This window comes from Schistocerca americana, chromosome 9 (genome assembly GCF_021461395.2).
Source record: "Schistocerca americana isolate TAMUIC-IGC-003095 chromosome 9, iqSchAmer2.1, whole genome shotgun sequence".
Taxonomy (NCBI): Eukaryota; Metazoa; Arthropoda; class Insecta; order Orthoptera; family Acrididae; genus Schistocerca; species Schistocerca americana.
In genome coordinates this window covers 146,273,753-146,291,593 of record NC_060127.1, presented here as the reverse complement: position 1 = coordinate 146,291,593, position 17,841 = coordinate 146,273,753, and the positions used below count along the sequence as shown (strand labels likewise).

The following is a 17,841-nucleotide window of genomic DNA, read 5'->3' as shown; positions in this document are numbered from 1 at the left end:
TTGCAGTGGTAGCAGTTGCCCGTTAATGATGCTTATTTACAATGTTTACTTCAATCGACACTTCAAAACAAATAGCAGTTGTCGTTTAGTGCTCCCGTATAACCACACTTGTGATTGTTTGCCCTAACTCTTTTCTTCCGTTTTCCAATTCCACCCATCCTTATCCATTTCAACCAGATAACATATGTAATGATAATTGTCTGACGGTCTCCTCGGCTACTGTGTGTGCAGGAGCAGCACTGAAGATTGGCCAGATCCTCAGCATACAGGACAGCAACACTATCAGTCCTGGCCTGCAGGCTGCATTCGAGAGGGTGCGGCAGTCGGCAGATTTCATGCCCACGTGGCAAGTAGAGGTAATGGCGAGTCGAGAGGATTAAAAGTGTAACAGTGTTTCACCAATTGGTAATATCACACATTGGGATGTGTACAGTAGTCAGTAATTCCCCTTTGTTCGTAAATAATACTTCAAAAATGTCTGGCCAAGATGGCGCACCACAAATATTGTCTGTTGTTGGTTGTTAGTTCCTACATTTGTACATACACATAAAATTACAAAAATCAGTATTTAGCTAATTGCTGTCCGTTTACAGATTTGTGATTTACTGCTTTTATTCAAGAAGTCATCTGTGGTATAGGAGTTGTTAGGGAGGAAAAGCTTAAATCTTCAGTAGCTTTTTACCTGGTGCTTCACCTATACACATGTCTGTCACACAATGTTGCACACGTCCCCTTCTCTCCCCTTTCTCTGTCCACCCCCACCTCTCCCTATCTTTATCCATCTTCTTCTCTCCCTCCCTCTATCCATTTTCTTCTCCCCTTTCTCTGTCCATCTCCTCCTCTTCCCTGCTCTCTGTATTTTGTGTACGTGAGTTGTGTTTGCGTAAGTGTGTGTGTGTGTGTGTGTGTGTGTGTGTGTGTGTGTGTGTGTGTGTGTTCTTCCCTGCTCTCTGTATTTTGTGTACGTGAGTTGTGTTTGCGTAAGTGTGTGTGTGTGTGTGGTGTGTGTGTGTGTGTGTGTGTGTGTGTGTGTGTGTGTGTGTGTGTCTTGTTGACGAAGTCCTTAATGGCCAAAAGCTTTAATTGTGAGAGTCTTTTTTGTTGTTCCTGTCTCCGACTCGGCACCTCCGCTGTATGGTGAGTAGCAACTTTCAGACAGTGCTGTCTGGTATATGTGTGCACTCTGTATTATAAGGCACTCACTAGAAAATTATGAGATACCCAAGATTGGCTAGTACCACATTGCAACAACGATTTTACAGTCACAAGCAGCCCCTGTATGACAAGAAATTTTTTTAGAATACATTGTAGTGAAATGCCAGTCTTTCCATTTTAATGTACTATCTGAAAAACCTGGCATTGTGCAGTCATCCATTTTGCCAATTTTCTATTATAAATCTAAACAAAAAAATTTTAGTATAATATATAAAAAAAAATCATTTCCATTATATATAAAAACAAAGATGAGGTGACTTACCGAACGAAAGCGCTGGCAGGTCGATAGACACACAAACATACACACAAAATTCAAGCTTTCGCAACAAACTGTTGCCTCATCAGGAAAGAGGGAAGGAGAGGGGAAGACGAAAGGAAGTGGGTTTTAAGGGAGAGGGTAAGGAGTCATTCCAATCCCGGGAGCGGAAAGACTTACCTTTGGGGGAAAAAGGACAGGTATACACTCGCACACACGCACATATCCATCCACACATACAGCCACAAGCAGACATATTTAAAGACAAAGAGTTTGGGCAGAGATGTCAGTCGAAGCAGAAGTGTAGAGGCAAAGAAGTTGTTGAAAGACAGGTGAGGTATGAGTGGCGGCAACTTGAAATTAGCGGAGATTCAAGTGTGTGTATGTTTGTGTTTGTTTGTGTGTCTATCGACCTGCCAGCGCTTTCGTTCGGTAAGTCACCTCATCTTTGTTTTTATATATAATTTTTCCCACGTGGAATGTTTCCTTCTATTATATTGATATCAAAAATCATTTCCATATACTCATGACAACATCTTTGAGATTATGAAACAGATCTACAAAGAAATATGCACATTCATTTGCATCATGTGTCTATGGTGCGATTTTGTAAATGCCTGTGGCAACACTTCTTTGTAGCTCTGTAGATGGATATTATTTTTGCCTAAATCTGTGTGCACTTTGTAGTTGAAAGCTGTCAAAAGTTCTGCCAGGCCATGGATTTCCTGACTTGACTGTAGGATGCGGCATTTTTTCACACATCTCAGTGTTTATGATGTCGTATCTCCTGAATTATGTGTGGCACTATAATACAGTTGTATAAGTATGTTTAGCAGCATATGTGGATACTGTTTGCGAAATTTATTGTGAATAGAGTTAGTAGATTGTGTGGACCTATATGGATTCCATAGATTTGTATGTTAGCTATAACTTCAGTACACGGCAGAAAATGGGTTTTCTGCTGCCCACAAATAACCCCGACTAACGTGCGCCAGAGGCAGTTTGTCTCTTAGATGTTGCACTTCGTATTGATAAATGTTTGGTGGAGAGGGAGAGGAAAGGCAAAATAACAGAAAATGGACCAGAAAGAGAGAACTCCTTTTACAGTCTTTTGAAGGGGAAGGAATAAGAAAAATAACATTTACTGCTATTTATTGCTGTTTAGTTGTCCTGTTCTGAAGACACACTATCCAAGGAACCATTTGAAGAAATGACAGTGCTTCTACCAAACATTTCTTGAATGTCTTCCTTCTGAAAGTTGTTTTCTTGCAGATTTTCAGCATGGCATCGACTGTGGCATCAGTTTCTTTTTAAACACATTCTGCACATCTTTCGTTGCTAATGTGCTGTTTCTGGATGCGACCTTTTTTTCTGTTAGGTCCTACACATTTTCTACCTGCAGTTACAAGCAGATCCCTCACAACATCATGGCCCATTTGTACTGCAGATTACCTGGACTGGATTGGGTTAGTGTTTGGATAGGGGCTGCTGTCCTTTCCTCTTGTCACTGGACTGTAGTGTTGGGTCCATTATCTTCACTCCATGAGATGATGTTACATTTCTGTGTAGTGCGTCTATTTGGTGAGTGTGTAAGTTCCACTGCTGTAAAACTTATTTGGGTGGCTGTTTAGTATTAAAATTACAATGCGTGTACCCAACAAAGGAACCATTCAGAGACGTACTAATTTCGATCACAAACTATTATTGGTTGGTTTTGTGGACTAATAGACAATTTACCCTGTCATTATAGAATGCTAATAATTTTATGCTCAGTAAATAGTTCTTGGCTGTAAAGTGTGGGTTGCAGAAAAAGTATTGAATGATTTGTGACAGAATTTTCATGCAAACTGTCAGTGAAGGTAAATTCATAATTCTAGTCACGATGCTCATACATGGTGTATATGCCCCAGGAGAACCGGGAAATCTGTAAAAAATGTGGTAATTTTTTTATACAGGAGAAAACCGGCGAAAACACAGGAATTTTTCATTGTTTTAGTTTTCAGTCAAATTTTTGTAATTCTGAGTGGTAAGGACTGATACTCTAACGAGGAATTGAACTGTATCCCATCCTGCAGAATAACACTGTAGCAATAAAACACACACGAGAGGCAAAAACCAAAATAAAACTTAAGTTGCAAAGGAAATGTACCATTTACAACACCGAGCTAGTGGCGCAGTGGTTAGCACGCTGGACTCGCATTCGGGAGGACGATGGTTCAATCCCGTCTCCAGCCATCCTGATTTAGGTTTTCCGTGTTTTCCCTAAATCGTTTCAGGCAAATGCCAGGATGGTTCCTTTGAAAGGGCACGGCCAATTTCCTTCCCACTCCTTCCCTAACCCGAGCTTGCGCTCCGTCTCTAATGACCTCGTTGTCGACGGGACGTTAAACACTAACCACCACCACCACCATTTACAACAACAAAACGCAATGCACACACAAGTGTTTGCCAACAGCAAAATCTGTCAAAGGCTTTAGGACAAAGGCTATGCAATACTTCATAACAAGAAACTGAAACCGATGAACGTGATGACACAGCTGTTTACATTAGGTTCATTTGAACACTTGCCAACAGGCTCACGCGCATACGCTGTTGAGTTGCATATGAGCGGTACCTTCTCCCACTTCTGGCTGTTAGCTGTATCAGTAGTAGCAACAAGCAGCCAGATGCTACCCAGAAAAGATTTTCTGGCATGCCCAAGCGATCAGATTCTCGCATGCAGAGAGCATTCTGAGTAGTAGCAGGGAGGGGGTGTAGTCTTAATGTGGCTCATGTTTATGGCCAGTGATTCTGCTGTTTTCTCTATGTTTACAGCTCTCACATAAAACTACAACAGATTTCTGTGGCCGGAAGCTGTCAAGTGAAATAAAGTACATTCACGTAATTACAGAAGGCTAAAATATCTTATTAGTTTCAATTTTCTGATTTTATTGCATTTCCACATTTTTGGCAGTCAAGCATATACTGCTGTGCAGTAAAATGAAGGCATTTTTGTTGGTTTGCTAAAGAAATTTGGCTTTTGTTAATATTTTCTGCAGAAATAGACTATTTATTTGAAATGAAGTGCTTCATTCCACACTATTCGCTAGTTTCAATTGTCCACTGAATATCAAGTGCCCATTTTCATCTACCAACACATATGGCATTAGGCCATAATAAAAAACCAAACATGCGGTACTACAAGAAAGTTTGCATCCTGAAAACCACACTGAAAAGCTTAATATTAGGTTGGGGCCTACTTCACTGTTAATCTGAACCTATGAATGTGCGCTTTAAGCCGAATTATGCATTTTCGTATGGTCTATGAAATTCTGATGCTTGTGGATGTCCTGTTTCTTTTGTGACGTAATGTAAGATCACTTAACACTAATGCAGTAATGCTCTCTGGCAACTGCTGAAAAGAATCTATTTATTACAAGTCACAGGAAAATATTGCAAGTGGTGGTTTGAAAAGTTTTACTTCCAATTCCTTTTAAGTGAGATGAATTATGTTACGTGTGAGAATGTCCAATGAATTTCTTAAATCACAAGGTGTTTGACTCTTATATAAAAATTTAACAGTTTGAGGACCAGCCACTTAGAAGAATTTTGATCCCAGAAGATCAGACATTTGTGTCACAATTTAAAACTGTATTGCCATGTTTGTGTGATGTATCTTGAACTGTAGAACACGCAAAAAAAGACCAAAATTGCATGTGAAAGTTTAGCTTTTCTTGTAGCTACACTGTGTGTATTAATTTAAACTTTTCATGTTCATGTGTTCATGCTTTGTAACAGTGAATGTTGCTATTGGCTGACTGCTTCACGTATGCTCTGAATTTCTGCTGTCATTGGCTGGTGAGATCACATGACATACGAAAATATGCAAGCGTATCATAATATGAGGTTATGCAGCGTACATGTTGCTGCATGTCAAAGATCTTTAGGAAACATATTTTTTTTTATCTTTTCCCCCTTCTTCTTCTTCTTTTGGGTTTCGTTTTCTTAAGTGCTGGGAAGTTCTATGCCGGTGTATAAAACCTTAACCGTTCGAAGGATTGATAAGTTTTACAGTTCCAGGAAATCCGGGAACTTTTTTTTTCCTTGTGTGCATATACATCCTGTCATAATTCATCTGTTACTTTTTAATATAGAAAATGTTAAAGTTTCTTTTGTTCTGGTTTCTGCACAGAGAGTTCTGTCACGGGAACTCGGGGCTGACTGGCGGTCTCGGCTGCAGGAATTTGAAGAACGGCCATTTGCTGCAGCGTCTATCGGACAGGTTCACTTGGCTCGACTGCCAGATGGGACAGAGGTTGCCATGAAAATACAGTATCCCGGTGTGGCAGAGGGAATAGATTCGGACATCAATAACCTTGTTGGAGTTTTGAAGGTGTGGAACATATTCCCAGAAGGTAAGGAACCAGGATATTTTAAAACCACCTGTCAGAAAATTCATAGTATTTTGTACGTGTGTGAATGCGTACGTACAACTGTGCACCTGTCTAGGTGGCTCCCCTCCATCCCCTTCCCTCCCAGACAATGCATAACTCTCTTGACTACATGCACGAGGGGACGTCAAAAAGTAAGTTACACATTATAGTGGCACACCAAGTAACTGCTATTGAATGCTACACTACACTACAGTTCAGAGTGACAAATGTACATTACATTACCTTTCAATGTAGTCACCATGTGTCTGTAAACAGCAGTCAGAATGTTCTACCAGTTGTTCAATTCCTTGACTGTAAAAATCTGCTCCTCTGTTATGGACCCATTCAAGAACTGTGGTGTGAGCATCCGTGTCATTGGAAAATCTCCTCCCTCGGATGTTCTGTCAGCTTGCTGAAAAGATGGAGATCACACAGTACGAGATCTGGACTTCCCAGTCAGCATCACCCACATCTGTGTGGCTGTGATTTGCACTTGATCCATACACTGCCAGCATTTCATGGTGAATCTGTGACCAATTTAGACATTTTCCCCCAAGAATCATGCTTCAATTTTTGGGCACATTGCCAGTTTCCACACTATTTCTCCAACACTGTGATGCACCACAACAGAAATGTGTCTCCGGGAAATCTGGAACCCGTACTCACTTTCGAGAATGCGTCACTCTTATTGTGCATTGATTTTAGCTTGGGATAACATGTCTAACTTGCTTTCTGAAGTCCCTACATGCTCTGCAAATATCTGTGAAGTGCATGCCGGGGGAGGGGGGGAGGGGGGGCTTGCAATAAACCAGTTGTTCAGGTTTCTTCCCATTCCATTCTGGAGTGGAGTGTGGCAAGAATGGTTATTTGAAGAACTCTGTGTGCACTGTTATTAGCCTCATCTTGTCACTGTGATCCCTGCAGGAGTGATATGTAGAGGGCTTTAGTTTATTCCTCAGTTAATGTTGTGTCTTGAAACTTTGTAAGAATACTACCATAGATAGTTTGCATGTATCTTCAAGTGTCTATCAGTTGAATTTTTTCAGCGTCTCTGTGACAATGCCCTTCAGTGTATACATTTAACATCTCCTGTTAGTCCTATATAGTACAGTTACCACTGACTTAAGCTGTATTCTAGGATGGGTCACACAAGTGAGCTATCTACCCTGCGCCCCCCCTCCTCCCCGCAATCTCCCCTCCTCCCTACAACCCCCTCCCCTTCTCCCCACACGCCCCCCCTCCTCCCCACACGCCCCCCCTCCTCCCCACAACCCCCTCCCCTTCTCCCCACACGCCCCCCCTCCTCCTCACACGCCCCCCTCCTCCCCACACGCCCCCCCTCCTCCCCACACGCCCCCCCTCCTCCCCACAATCCCCCCCTCCTCCCCACAATCCCCCCCTCCTCCCCACAATCCCCCCCTCCTCCCCACAATCCCCCCCTCCTCCCCACAATCCCCCCCTCCTCCCCACAATCCCCCCCTCCTCCCCACAATCCCCCCTCCTTCCCACAACCCCCTCCCCTCCATACCTCCCCCCGTCTCCTTACCTCCCCCACTCCCACTCCCCCTCGCCCCTTCATGCCTCCTCTCTGCTCAAATTAAGGCCTGTGTCTGATACTAGTAGACTTCTTTGGTTGTCAGTGCCCTCTTATACAGTGCTAGTCTGCCTTTTCTGTCCCCCTTGCTTTGCCTGTCATGTAATTTTTCTTCAAGGTTGCAGAATTCCTAACCTTCGTCTGCTTTAATCTTGTTTCTTCTAATCACCATTGTCTCTCTCTGGTTTACTCTTAATCCTGCTTATGTACTTATTAGACTGTTTATTCTATTCAGCAGATCCTGTAATTCTTTTTCACCTTCACTTGGGATTGCAGTGTTGGCAATGAATCTTATCATTGACATATTTTCACCTTGAATTTCATTCCCATTCCTTTTATTTCCGTCATTGTTACTTTGATATGCAGATTGAACAGCAGGGGTGAAAGATTTCATCCCTATCTTACAACTTTCTAATCTGAGCACTTTGCTGTTGATCTTCCATTCTTATTCATTCTGGGGTCTGTACCTATAGCTTATACCTATTTTTCTCAAAATTTCTGACTACTTGGGCTATTTTACATTGTCAAATGTTTTTCTAGATTGACACACGCTATGAACATCTCTTGATTTACCTTAAGCCTTGCTTTCATCATCAGTCTTATCATCAAAACCACCTCTCTGGTGCTTTTACCTTTCTGTCCTTTTCCATTATACTGTCATGCAGTGAAAGAACAAATGAAAATGGTTTATGCTTTCTCCAAGATAATGGGTTTCATTCCCCAGTTAGAGATAGAACTGATGATTATAGCAGGATACATATGCTAAATTAGATATGGTTGTCATTTCTTATTATTTCCTCTGTTACTCTATTACCTTCCATATGTAATGCCTCTTCAAGCTATTGTGCAATACTAATGTATGAATTTTATTTTATTGTGATTGTTAATTTAATTTAATTTCAATTGGTACTTAGACACTGTTTAAAGGATTAGCATCAATGTTTTTTTGCCTTGTTCTCTTAATATTTGTCTGCTGTTTAACTTCAACATTTTTAATTGAATTGCTGCTGCACTGTCAAAGATGACATTTACTTTTTGTTTACACCTACCTCTAAATTGATTGATTGATTGATTGTTTATTGGTCCAGTTTTATCATATAGCACAAATTGTACAATTGATATTGGACAGGTCAAAGATAAGTTAACAATAATACATAGTATTAGCAAAATAGTAGGCAAATTAAAATTAGGTACCTATTACAATTAATTTTGTTACTTATTCAGAAATTCTCTGACAGAATAGAAACAATGCTTTATTAGAAATGCCTTTAGTTTAGCTTTAAATATTGAATGAGTAGTATTTTTTATTTCCTCTGGTATCTTATTGTGTAGTATTACACCAATGTTAATTATGCTCCTCGGATAGGTGGTTGTTCTGTGATATTTTTGATGCATATTTGATTCCCTTCTGGTACTATAGTTGTGTACATTTTTGTTCTGTAGCTGTTTGCCTGTTTTCAGGAGGTAGTCCCTAGTGAAAAAGATAATTTCATAAATGAATAAACTTGCAACATTTAGAACACCAAGCTCAGTAAAATGGGATTTGCAGGACTCCATCTTTTTAAGGCCACAAATTATTCTTAAAGCTCTCTTTTGCATTCTAAAAACCTTTACACTGTGAGTTGAGTATCCCCAGAAAATGATCCCATATCGGATTAGTGAGTGGAACTGTGCATAGTATGCCTGCAGTACTGTTGTTTTGCTTGTTGTAGCCTTTAAAATTCTTAGGCCATAGCACACAGATGATAGCTTTCTACACAAGTTATTTATATGTGTATCCCACTTTGTCTTGCTGAACCCAAAGACCAAGAATTTTGTGACACTTAACTTTTCTAGGGGATCATTTTTTAATTGGGCTTGAATAGACATTTGATTAGTTGCAGGAATTAAATGAAAATTGACACACACAGTTTTTTCAGTATTAATAATGAGTTCGTTTTTTGTCTTTTCATAGAACTTTCTGCTGTTGGCCCCAAAGTTTCTGGACTGGATCCAGTTAGCAACATGCTGGTGTCATTGGCAAACAGCATAGTTTTTGTGGGACTCATATATTCAACTAAGTCGTCCACATAAATCAAGAAGAGTAGTGGACCTAAGATTGAGCCCTGTGGTACACCATATTTTATTGGTAATTCCCTAGAAAGAAAGGAGTTGTTTCTTGTTTCATTCATGTTGTTGAAGTCATACTGAAGTGATACTTTCTGCCTGCGTTTTTTTAAGTATGAACACAACCAGCTATGTGCTACACCTCTTACTCCTCGTCTTTCTAATTTTTCGAGCAGAATGTTATGGTCCAGGACGTCGAAGGCTTTTGATAGATCTAGGAAAATACCTGCAGCTAATTTATTTTGATCAAGGGATTTTAAAATGCAGTCTAAGAATTCGAAAATTGCTGTCTGTGTAGTTTTAGACTTTCTAAAAACATGTTGTTGTACTGTAAGAGGTGCATATTTATTTATGAAACTTAAAAGCCTGTCATAGAAGAGTTTTTCTAGAATTTTTGAGAAGGAACTTAACTGTGACATGGGTCAGTAGTTTGATATTTTTTCAGAACCACCTTTTTTTAGCAGTGGTGAAACTTTTGCTGTTTTAAAAATATCTGGAAATACACCAGTTTGTAAAGAGAGGTTGAAAATTTTTGCCAAGGGGTTTGCTATGTGGTGAGCACATTCTTTTAATATGAAATCAGGTACTTCATCAAGACCACTTGACATTTTATTGCTTAATGATTTAATTTTATTTATAATTTCATTGGGGTTTGTTTCATACACATACATAGAAGCAGTCGAGACCAGTGACTTGCTGGAGAAACTTGGGACTGGTCCTTGACAGTGTACTTGAATGAGATCTTCAGCTAGTGAGGTGAAGTATTCATTGAATTTTTCCACAACTGAATTTGGGTCTGTGACTTTTGAGCCTTCTAGTGTTAATGATACATTCTCTTTCTTTGGCGCTGAACTACAAGTTTCTTTCTTTATAACTCTCCACGTGGATCTCATTTTGTTAGATGATTTTTTTCTCAAATTGTCATTCCACATAATTTCCTCTTTGACTACTCTACCATTGATTCTTTTGTAGGCTTTTTAATAATCTGCAAATTCTTGGGTTACTCTATATTTCTTACAAGAGTACTGCAGAAATCTGTTTCTCTGACTGGAAATTTTTATGCCTTTAGTTACCCATTGCTTGTTATTGTTAGGTTTTACTGTTTTTACTACTTTTGGAAATGCTACATTAAAATAGTGAAGCAAGATGCTCTGAAAACTCATGTACATGCTATCAACATTGTCCTGAGTGGCGATGCTTTCCCAGTTTTCCTTCGCCAGTAAGAGATTAAAAATTCTAATGTTATCTTCAGAAAAGGTTCTTTTTTTGACTACTTTTCCGGAACTGCTACTACTTGTTGGCATTTCTATACACAGCAGCTGTGCCTCATGATCACTATAACCCATGCTCAGTACTCTGCTTGTGAATCTGTAAGTTGTTTCTGAGATGAATATTTGGTCAATAATGGAATTTGTGCATTCTGTTAATCTTGTTGGACAGTGTATTGTGGGGATCATATTGAATGTGTTGGTCATATTTATCAAAGCATCTCTGGTACTGCTGTCTTTTGAAAAATCAATATTGAAATCCCCACAAAGCACTATCTTCATATTTAGTGTACTGATCCTGTTCAGCAGAACTTCTAGTTTATTCATGAAGACTGACAGGTTTCCACTTGGTGCTCCATATATGTTAATAACTATGAAATTAAGCTCTGGCAGTTTGGTAATGGAAAGTTCAAAGTATTTTTCAATTGAGTCAATATAACTTTTACTGACATCACAGAACTTTATTTGTTCTTTCAGAAAGATAGCAGAGCCACCATGTTTGGAAAACTCGGCTAAAATGACTTGCTAATCTATATCCTGAGATTGAGGTTAATTTTACTTCGTCATTTTGTAGCCAATGTTCAGTAATGCAAATTATGTCTATGTTTAGTGCATAGTGGAGTAGTGCTTCCAACATGAAAGTTTTATTTGTGAGTGACTGTAATATAGCAAAATTTGGGTATTTAGTAACTTTAGTTGAAACGATTTCTGATTCTTTATCTAATGGCATTTCTAATACAGCACTTACCCTATAAAATTTTCTGTATCTTTCTTGTGTGTGACTTCTATTCTGTGTTGCATCTTTTTCAGTGTTGTTCGTGAATACTGTACCCATCTTAGATGACAATAGTCAGTATGATGGTGGCTTGTAAGCCAAAAAGTAATTAACAAAATAAATCAGTAGTGTAGAACGTCCAAAATGTATTGCTTTATTTATAATTATTCATGGAGCCTTTAAAGTGGTTTAGTGGAATAATAATGCTGAGAGATACTCAGGCAGGATGAATTCACTAGAGCAACAGCAGAAAATTAACTTTGTGAATATAAGTAAAAGGCAAAGTACATGTGTCACTAAAAAATGCCAGTCTATGATGGTAACGAGACAGAGAAAGTATTTTCTTGTTGGTGTGTTTTCGCTTCTGATGTATATACTTTCATGTCAGTTAAAATGTTTCAATAGATACTTTTCTGTTATCTTTAAATTCAAAGTAACCACCTGTTTTAGTTGGTAGACATCATTTGCAAATGTCATTCCTTTTGCACAATTTTTCATTTAATTACAATTATTGTTTTAGGGTTCTTCATTGACAATGTAGTTGAAGTAGCAAAACGAGAGCTTGCATGGGAGGTAGACTACATTCGCGAGGCAGAATGTACTCGAAAGTTCCACAAATTACTGGCTCCATACCCAGACTACTATGTGCCTAAAATAATTGGTAAGTTGTGCTGCAATATTGGCAGAAATTGTTTAGAACTGTTTGTCATGTACGGTTAAGTATTGTGATCTACTGCAACAATGAAAACAATCAATTACTAACAAAATTATATACTTACTCACCAAGCAGCTGCAGAACACACACATAAAAAAGATGGTTGCAATTGGCAAGCTTTTGGAGTCAGTGGCTCCTTCTTCAGGCAGAAGGGTTGAAGGGGAAGGAAGAGGGGTTAAGGAAAAGGACTGGAGAGGTCTAGGAAAAGGGAAAGATTTCGGGAAAGTCACCCAGAACTGCGGGTCAGGGGAGAATTACCGTATGGGATGAGAATCAGTCTTAAGTAATGAGATCGTAATACCAGTACCTACTAATGTGCAGTGTTCAGCAAAGGAGACCTTTACAAAGTAAATTAATTTATTGTTTTTGTCACAGTTTCTTTCCTCCTCTTATACTATTAGTGTTTTCCAAACTGTCTTAATTCCTGTATTGAGTCTAGATTGTGTAGGATAAACATAAGATAGAGAGTAATACAAAAATGAATCTTTTGAAAATCTCTGCTGGCAGCAGTTTGATATTGGCAGCACTTTTAATGGATCATGATGTGCAGACTACTTCATCCTTTAGTACTCAAGGTGCAGTTTTTTCTACTCAAATTTCTGGTATAAATTGCAGTCTCCTCAATGAGTAAATGAGAGTGTTGCAATATTTTTAAGTTGTAGAAGAGGAAAATAAATATTAATTCCATGTATTTAACTATAAGAAACAATACTGATGACAATATTTGATTATCATCATTCACCATTCTCCTTCACCGAGAAAGCCGATGGCTTTATTTTTGAATCCTTTTATAATCTTGATGTGGAAATGGGATTTATATTTGTCAAATAATTGTTGACATGCTTCGTATTTGCTTCATTTATTATTAATTTTTGCTTATAATATACTGTTATTAACTTATAACATCATCTTTATACTGCAACTTAATGACTCCTCAACAACTGCCACTAATTTTAATAACTGAACTCTTAACCTAATGTAGGCTATTATAGTTTATTGACAATCAACAAGTAACACTTTTTACATTATTATTTTAATTAGAATTCCTTATGATTTACAGTGGAGAAAGTATTGTTGAAATTGATTTAAATGTGGTAACAAATTCAAGAGATGCTAATAACATATTTAAAGTAATTTGGTTTGTAGAATGGAAAGCTTTCCTGTGCCAAATTTCATAAAATAGTTAATTTCAACTGTGGATGTTCAGATAATTAAATGTCATTAAATTGAATTGAGTATTTTAGTTCTCTACAGTAATAGTGACTCTAATGCTAAAATTCAATCATTGCATACAAAAGACAATATTTCAAGTTATATAGAAGACTACCCACATGTTGAATGTTTACATTTTGAGCATTCAGTTGTCATTTTAGAAGACATGTTCATTAATTTCATTAAAATATTTTTCTGTTGTAGGTTATAAAGGGTGATTGTAATTAAAGTTAAACTTTCAAAACGCTGTAGAATGACATCAAATTGCAACGGAATATTGTAGGAGAAGGGGGGAACATGTATGTCAGAAGAAAAAAATAGTGTGAAAATTGATCAATAGATGGCGCTGTATGTGTCAGAATATGTAAATGAATACACGTCATGCACACAACCCATTGAAGTTGGTGCACATGTCGCTCTGCAGAAGTTCCGGACACTGAAAGGTTTGAAAAAAGGCGTTGGTCTGATGACTACCGTGGGTGTGGAGAATATGATTCAGAAATTCAAAAAGATGGGTTCTTTTAGTGTGCAACCTGGTAGAAGGAGGAAACGAATTGATTCGTCATCAGTGGAAGCAGTGGCCATAGCAATGCAAGAGGAGAAAAGTGGTGGTGTGCAAACTTGTAGTGCATGGAGAATTGCCTGAACATTGGACATACATGTGAGCATGGTGTGTAAAATTCTATGAAACATCCTTTTCTATCCATTCAGCATTACCCATGTGTACAAGTTGCTTCCTGTTTACCTGCCAGCAAGAGAGACCTTTGCTTTAGAATTTCTTGCTTGCATGGAAGTGGACAAAGATTGGCCGTGGAAGATTTTGTGTACAGACAAAGCCCTCTTTCATGTGACAGGATATGTCAATACACAGAATTGTCGAATATGGGCAATGGAAAATCCACACGCAAATCAACCAGTACCACTTCATCCTGAAATGGTCACTGTGTGGTGCGGGTTTACAGCATCATTTATCATAGGGCCATATTTTTTCGAAGAGATAGGGGATTCCGGTCCTGTTACCTGTACCGTCAGTGGTGAGCGCTATGAATGTCTTTTACATAACCACGTCACTCCAGCTCTCCAACAGCATGGGTGTGTGGATGGGATCATTTGTATGCATGAGGGCACACTTCCACACATTGCAAATCCAGTTAAGCAGCTGCTGAAGTGCCATTTTGGAAATGCTAGAAATGTCTGCCACCATTTCCCTACAGCCTGTATGTCCCAATCACCTGATCTTAATCTGTGTGACTCCTGGCTGTGGGACTATCTGAAAGATGTTGTGTTCAGTGTTCCAGTTGAAAATTTAGTTGCTGTGAAGGAATGCATTGCACAACACATTCTGAACGTGACCCCGGAAACACTTCGATCAGTTGTGGAACATGCTGTTTCTTGATTTCGACTTGTTGCAGAAAATGATGGACACCATATTGAACACGTTTCGTGCCAGTCACATGGAAGTTAATAATCTGTTGTGATTCTGATTGCTGCATTTTATGCCATTTTTGACCTCGGGACAATTAAAAACCAATGTGCTTGATGCATTTTATGCTGTTTTTGGCCTCAGGACAATTAAAAACTAATTTTTCCCATCTGATGTGATATGACTTTGCTGTGATGGATGGGCTTAGGTAACTAACAGTATCACAACTGTACACCCATGCACACTAGTGGTACTGTTTCTTTAACATCAGACGTAAACCATAGGCATTGTTGTACGATTCATTTGTCATTTGTAGTCGACCACTATTAAATTATGATGCTTACAGTGCCACCTATTGCTGCATTTTGTAACTATTTATTTTTTCCTCTGGCATAAGTTTTCCCCCCTTCTCCGATAATATTCCATTGTAATTTGACGTCATCCTGACATGTGGTGTTATTTCTATGGTGGTTTGAAATTTTAACTTTAATTATAATCACTCTGTATGTTACTTCAGAGCATGTTAAACAATGATTAGTAAAAGTTGTAAATCAAGATACTATTATAAATGTACAACAACGTAATGAAAATTATGGTGTATCACATTCCTCACTAAAAACACATATTAAGAGGTTCTATTCGAAAATCTAAGACTGTCAATTAAAAGTGGTATGGGTGTATTGTGCTCTTGTAATAAAAATATAAACGTACCGACTATTTCAAAGTTGTGCAGGGTAAGTTCTGATGTTTTATTTTGGTTAGGACACTCTGATGAATTAAAAACTTGGAATCAATTGGATCATCTTCAGCCAGAAATCTGCAAGGCACTGGAGAAGTGCACTTGGTGGTACAGTCTTTAGCTTAACCATATTGACTCACAAGCTCTTTTGTGTTGAAGAAACAAGGAATGGGTAACAGTGACTGTCACTTTGGGTCAATACAGTGAGATGCTGCATTATTTTCATGTGGCTGTTTTTCACAGCCAAGACAAAACTGGCAGGTATTTGAAAATCATGTAGTAGTTGTGTCACTAACATTTTGAATTTATTCAGTTATGGTTGTTTTTAAATTGAGAGACTGCATCTAGGACAGTCACATCTACATGACACAACTAAGGATCCTGCACAAGTTAAGATGACAAATTCGACATTCATTCATCATGTTCTATAGATCCCATCAAGACTGAGAACCTTCAGGGCTGTGAAATGAGCCAAGGAATACGATAACAAAAAGACCATGAAATCATAGAAACTTAATATTTATACTGCATTAAAAATAAACAATAACTTCATTGTTTAGTGCTATTCACACTTACGCCTTCTAAATGTAATAGAATAAATGAGTAAGAAAGCTGCTACTTTGAGGAAAAGCTGCTGCTTCATCAGAATTCCTATACAGCTGTTGGTTATCTGCTATTAGCAGCTTTATATTTACACGATTATAGTGGTATATTTCAAAGAAAATATTGTGAATAAAATAGAAAGAAACATTCGACATGGGAAAAATATTTTAAAAACAAAGATTCCATGACTTACCAAATGAGAAAGCGCTGGTAGATAGACACAATAAAAAAACACACAAACGCGCACACACAAAATTTCAAGCTTTTGCAACCAACGGTTGCTTCGTCAGGAAAGAGGGAAGGAGAGGGAAAGATGAAAAGATGTGGGTTTTAAGGGGGGGGGGGGGGGGGGGGGGGTAAGGAGTCATTCCAATCCCGGGAGCGGAAAGACTTACCTTAGGGGGAAAAAGGACAGGTATACGCTCGCTCGCTCGCTCGCGCACGCACGCACGCACGCGCACACACACACACACACACACACACACACACACACACACACACACACACACACACACACACACATATATATATATATATATATATATCTAAAAACAAAGATGATGTGACTTACCAAATGAAAGTGCTGGCAGGTCGACAGACACACAAACAAACACAAACATACACACAAAATTCAAGCTTTCGGAACAAACTGTTGCCTCATCAGGAAAGAGGGAAGGAGAGGGGAAGACGAAAGGAAGTGGGTTTTAAAGGAGAGGGTAAGGAGTCATTCCAATCCCGGGAGCGGAAAGACTTACCTTAGGGGGAAAAAAGGACAGGTATACACTCGCACACACGCACATATCCATCCACACATACAGACACAAGCAGACATATTTAAAGACAAAGAGTTTGGGCAGAGATGTCAGTCGAGGCAGAAGTGTAGAGGCAAAGAAGTTGTTGAAAGACAGGTGAGGTATGAGTGGCGGCAACTTGAAATTAGCGGAGATTGAGGCCTGGCGGATGACGAGAAGAGAGGATATACTGAAGGGCAAGTTCCCATCTCCGGAGTTCGGATAGGTTGGTGTTGGTGGGAAGTATCCAGATAATCCGGACGGTGTAACACTGTGCCAAGATGTGCTGGCCGTGCACCAAGGCATGTTTAGCCACAGGGTGATCCTCATTACCAACAAACACTGTCTGCCTGTGTCCATTCATGCGAATGGACAGTTTGTTGCTGGTCATTCCCACATAGAATGCGTCACAGTGTAGGCAGGTCAGTTGGTAGATCACGTGGGTGCTTTCACACGTGGCTCTGCCTTTGATCGTGTACACCTTCCGGGTTACAGGACTGGAGTAGGTGGTGGTGGGAGGGTGCATGGGACAGGTTTTACACCGGGGGCGGTTACAAGGGTAGGAGCCAGAGGGTAGGGAAGGTGGTTTGGGGATTTCATAGGGATGAACTAAGAGGTTACGAAGGTTAGGTGGACGGCGGAAAGACACTCTTGGTGGAGTGGGGAGGATTTCATGAAGGATGGATCTCATTTCTGGGCAGGATTTTAGGAAGTCGTATCCCTGCTGGAGAG

At 39.2% G+C, this 17,841-nt stretch overlaps 1 protein-coding gene across 1 annotated transcript in view; it reads left to right on the top strand.

Annotated features, from left to right (window-relative positions):
• The window catches only part of LOC124550916 (atypical kinase COQ8B, mitochondrial), a 134,167-nt gene that overhangs the window by 71,908 nt on the left and 44,418 nt on the right, over window positions 1–17,841 (top strand). The window contains exons 6-8 of the mRNA XM_047125710.1: window positions 232–356; window positions 5,643–5,865; window positions 12,147–12,287. Of these exons, the coding sequence (XP_046981666.1) occupies window positions 232–356; window positions 5,643–5,865; window positions 12,147–12,287 (489 nt within the window). The remainder of the gene's footprint in view (window positions 1–231; window positions 357–5,642; window positions 5,866–12,146; window positions 12,288–17,841) is intronic.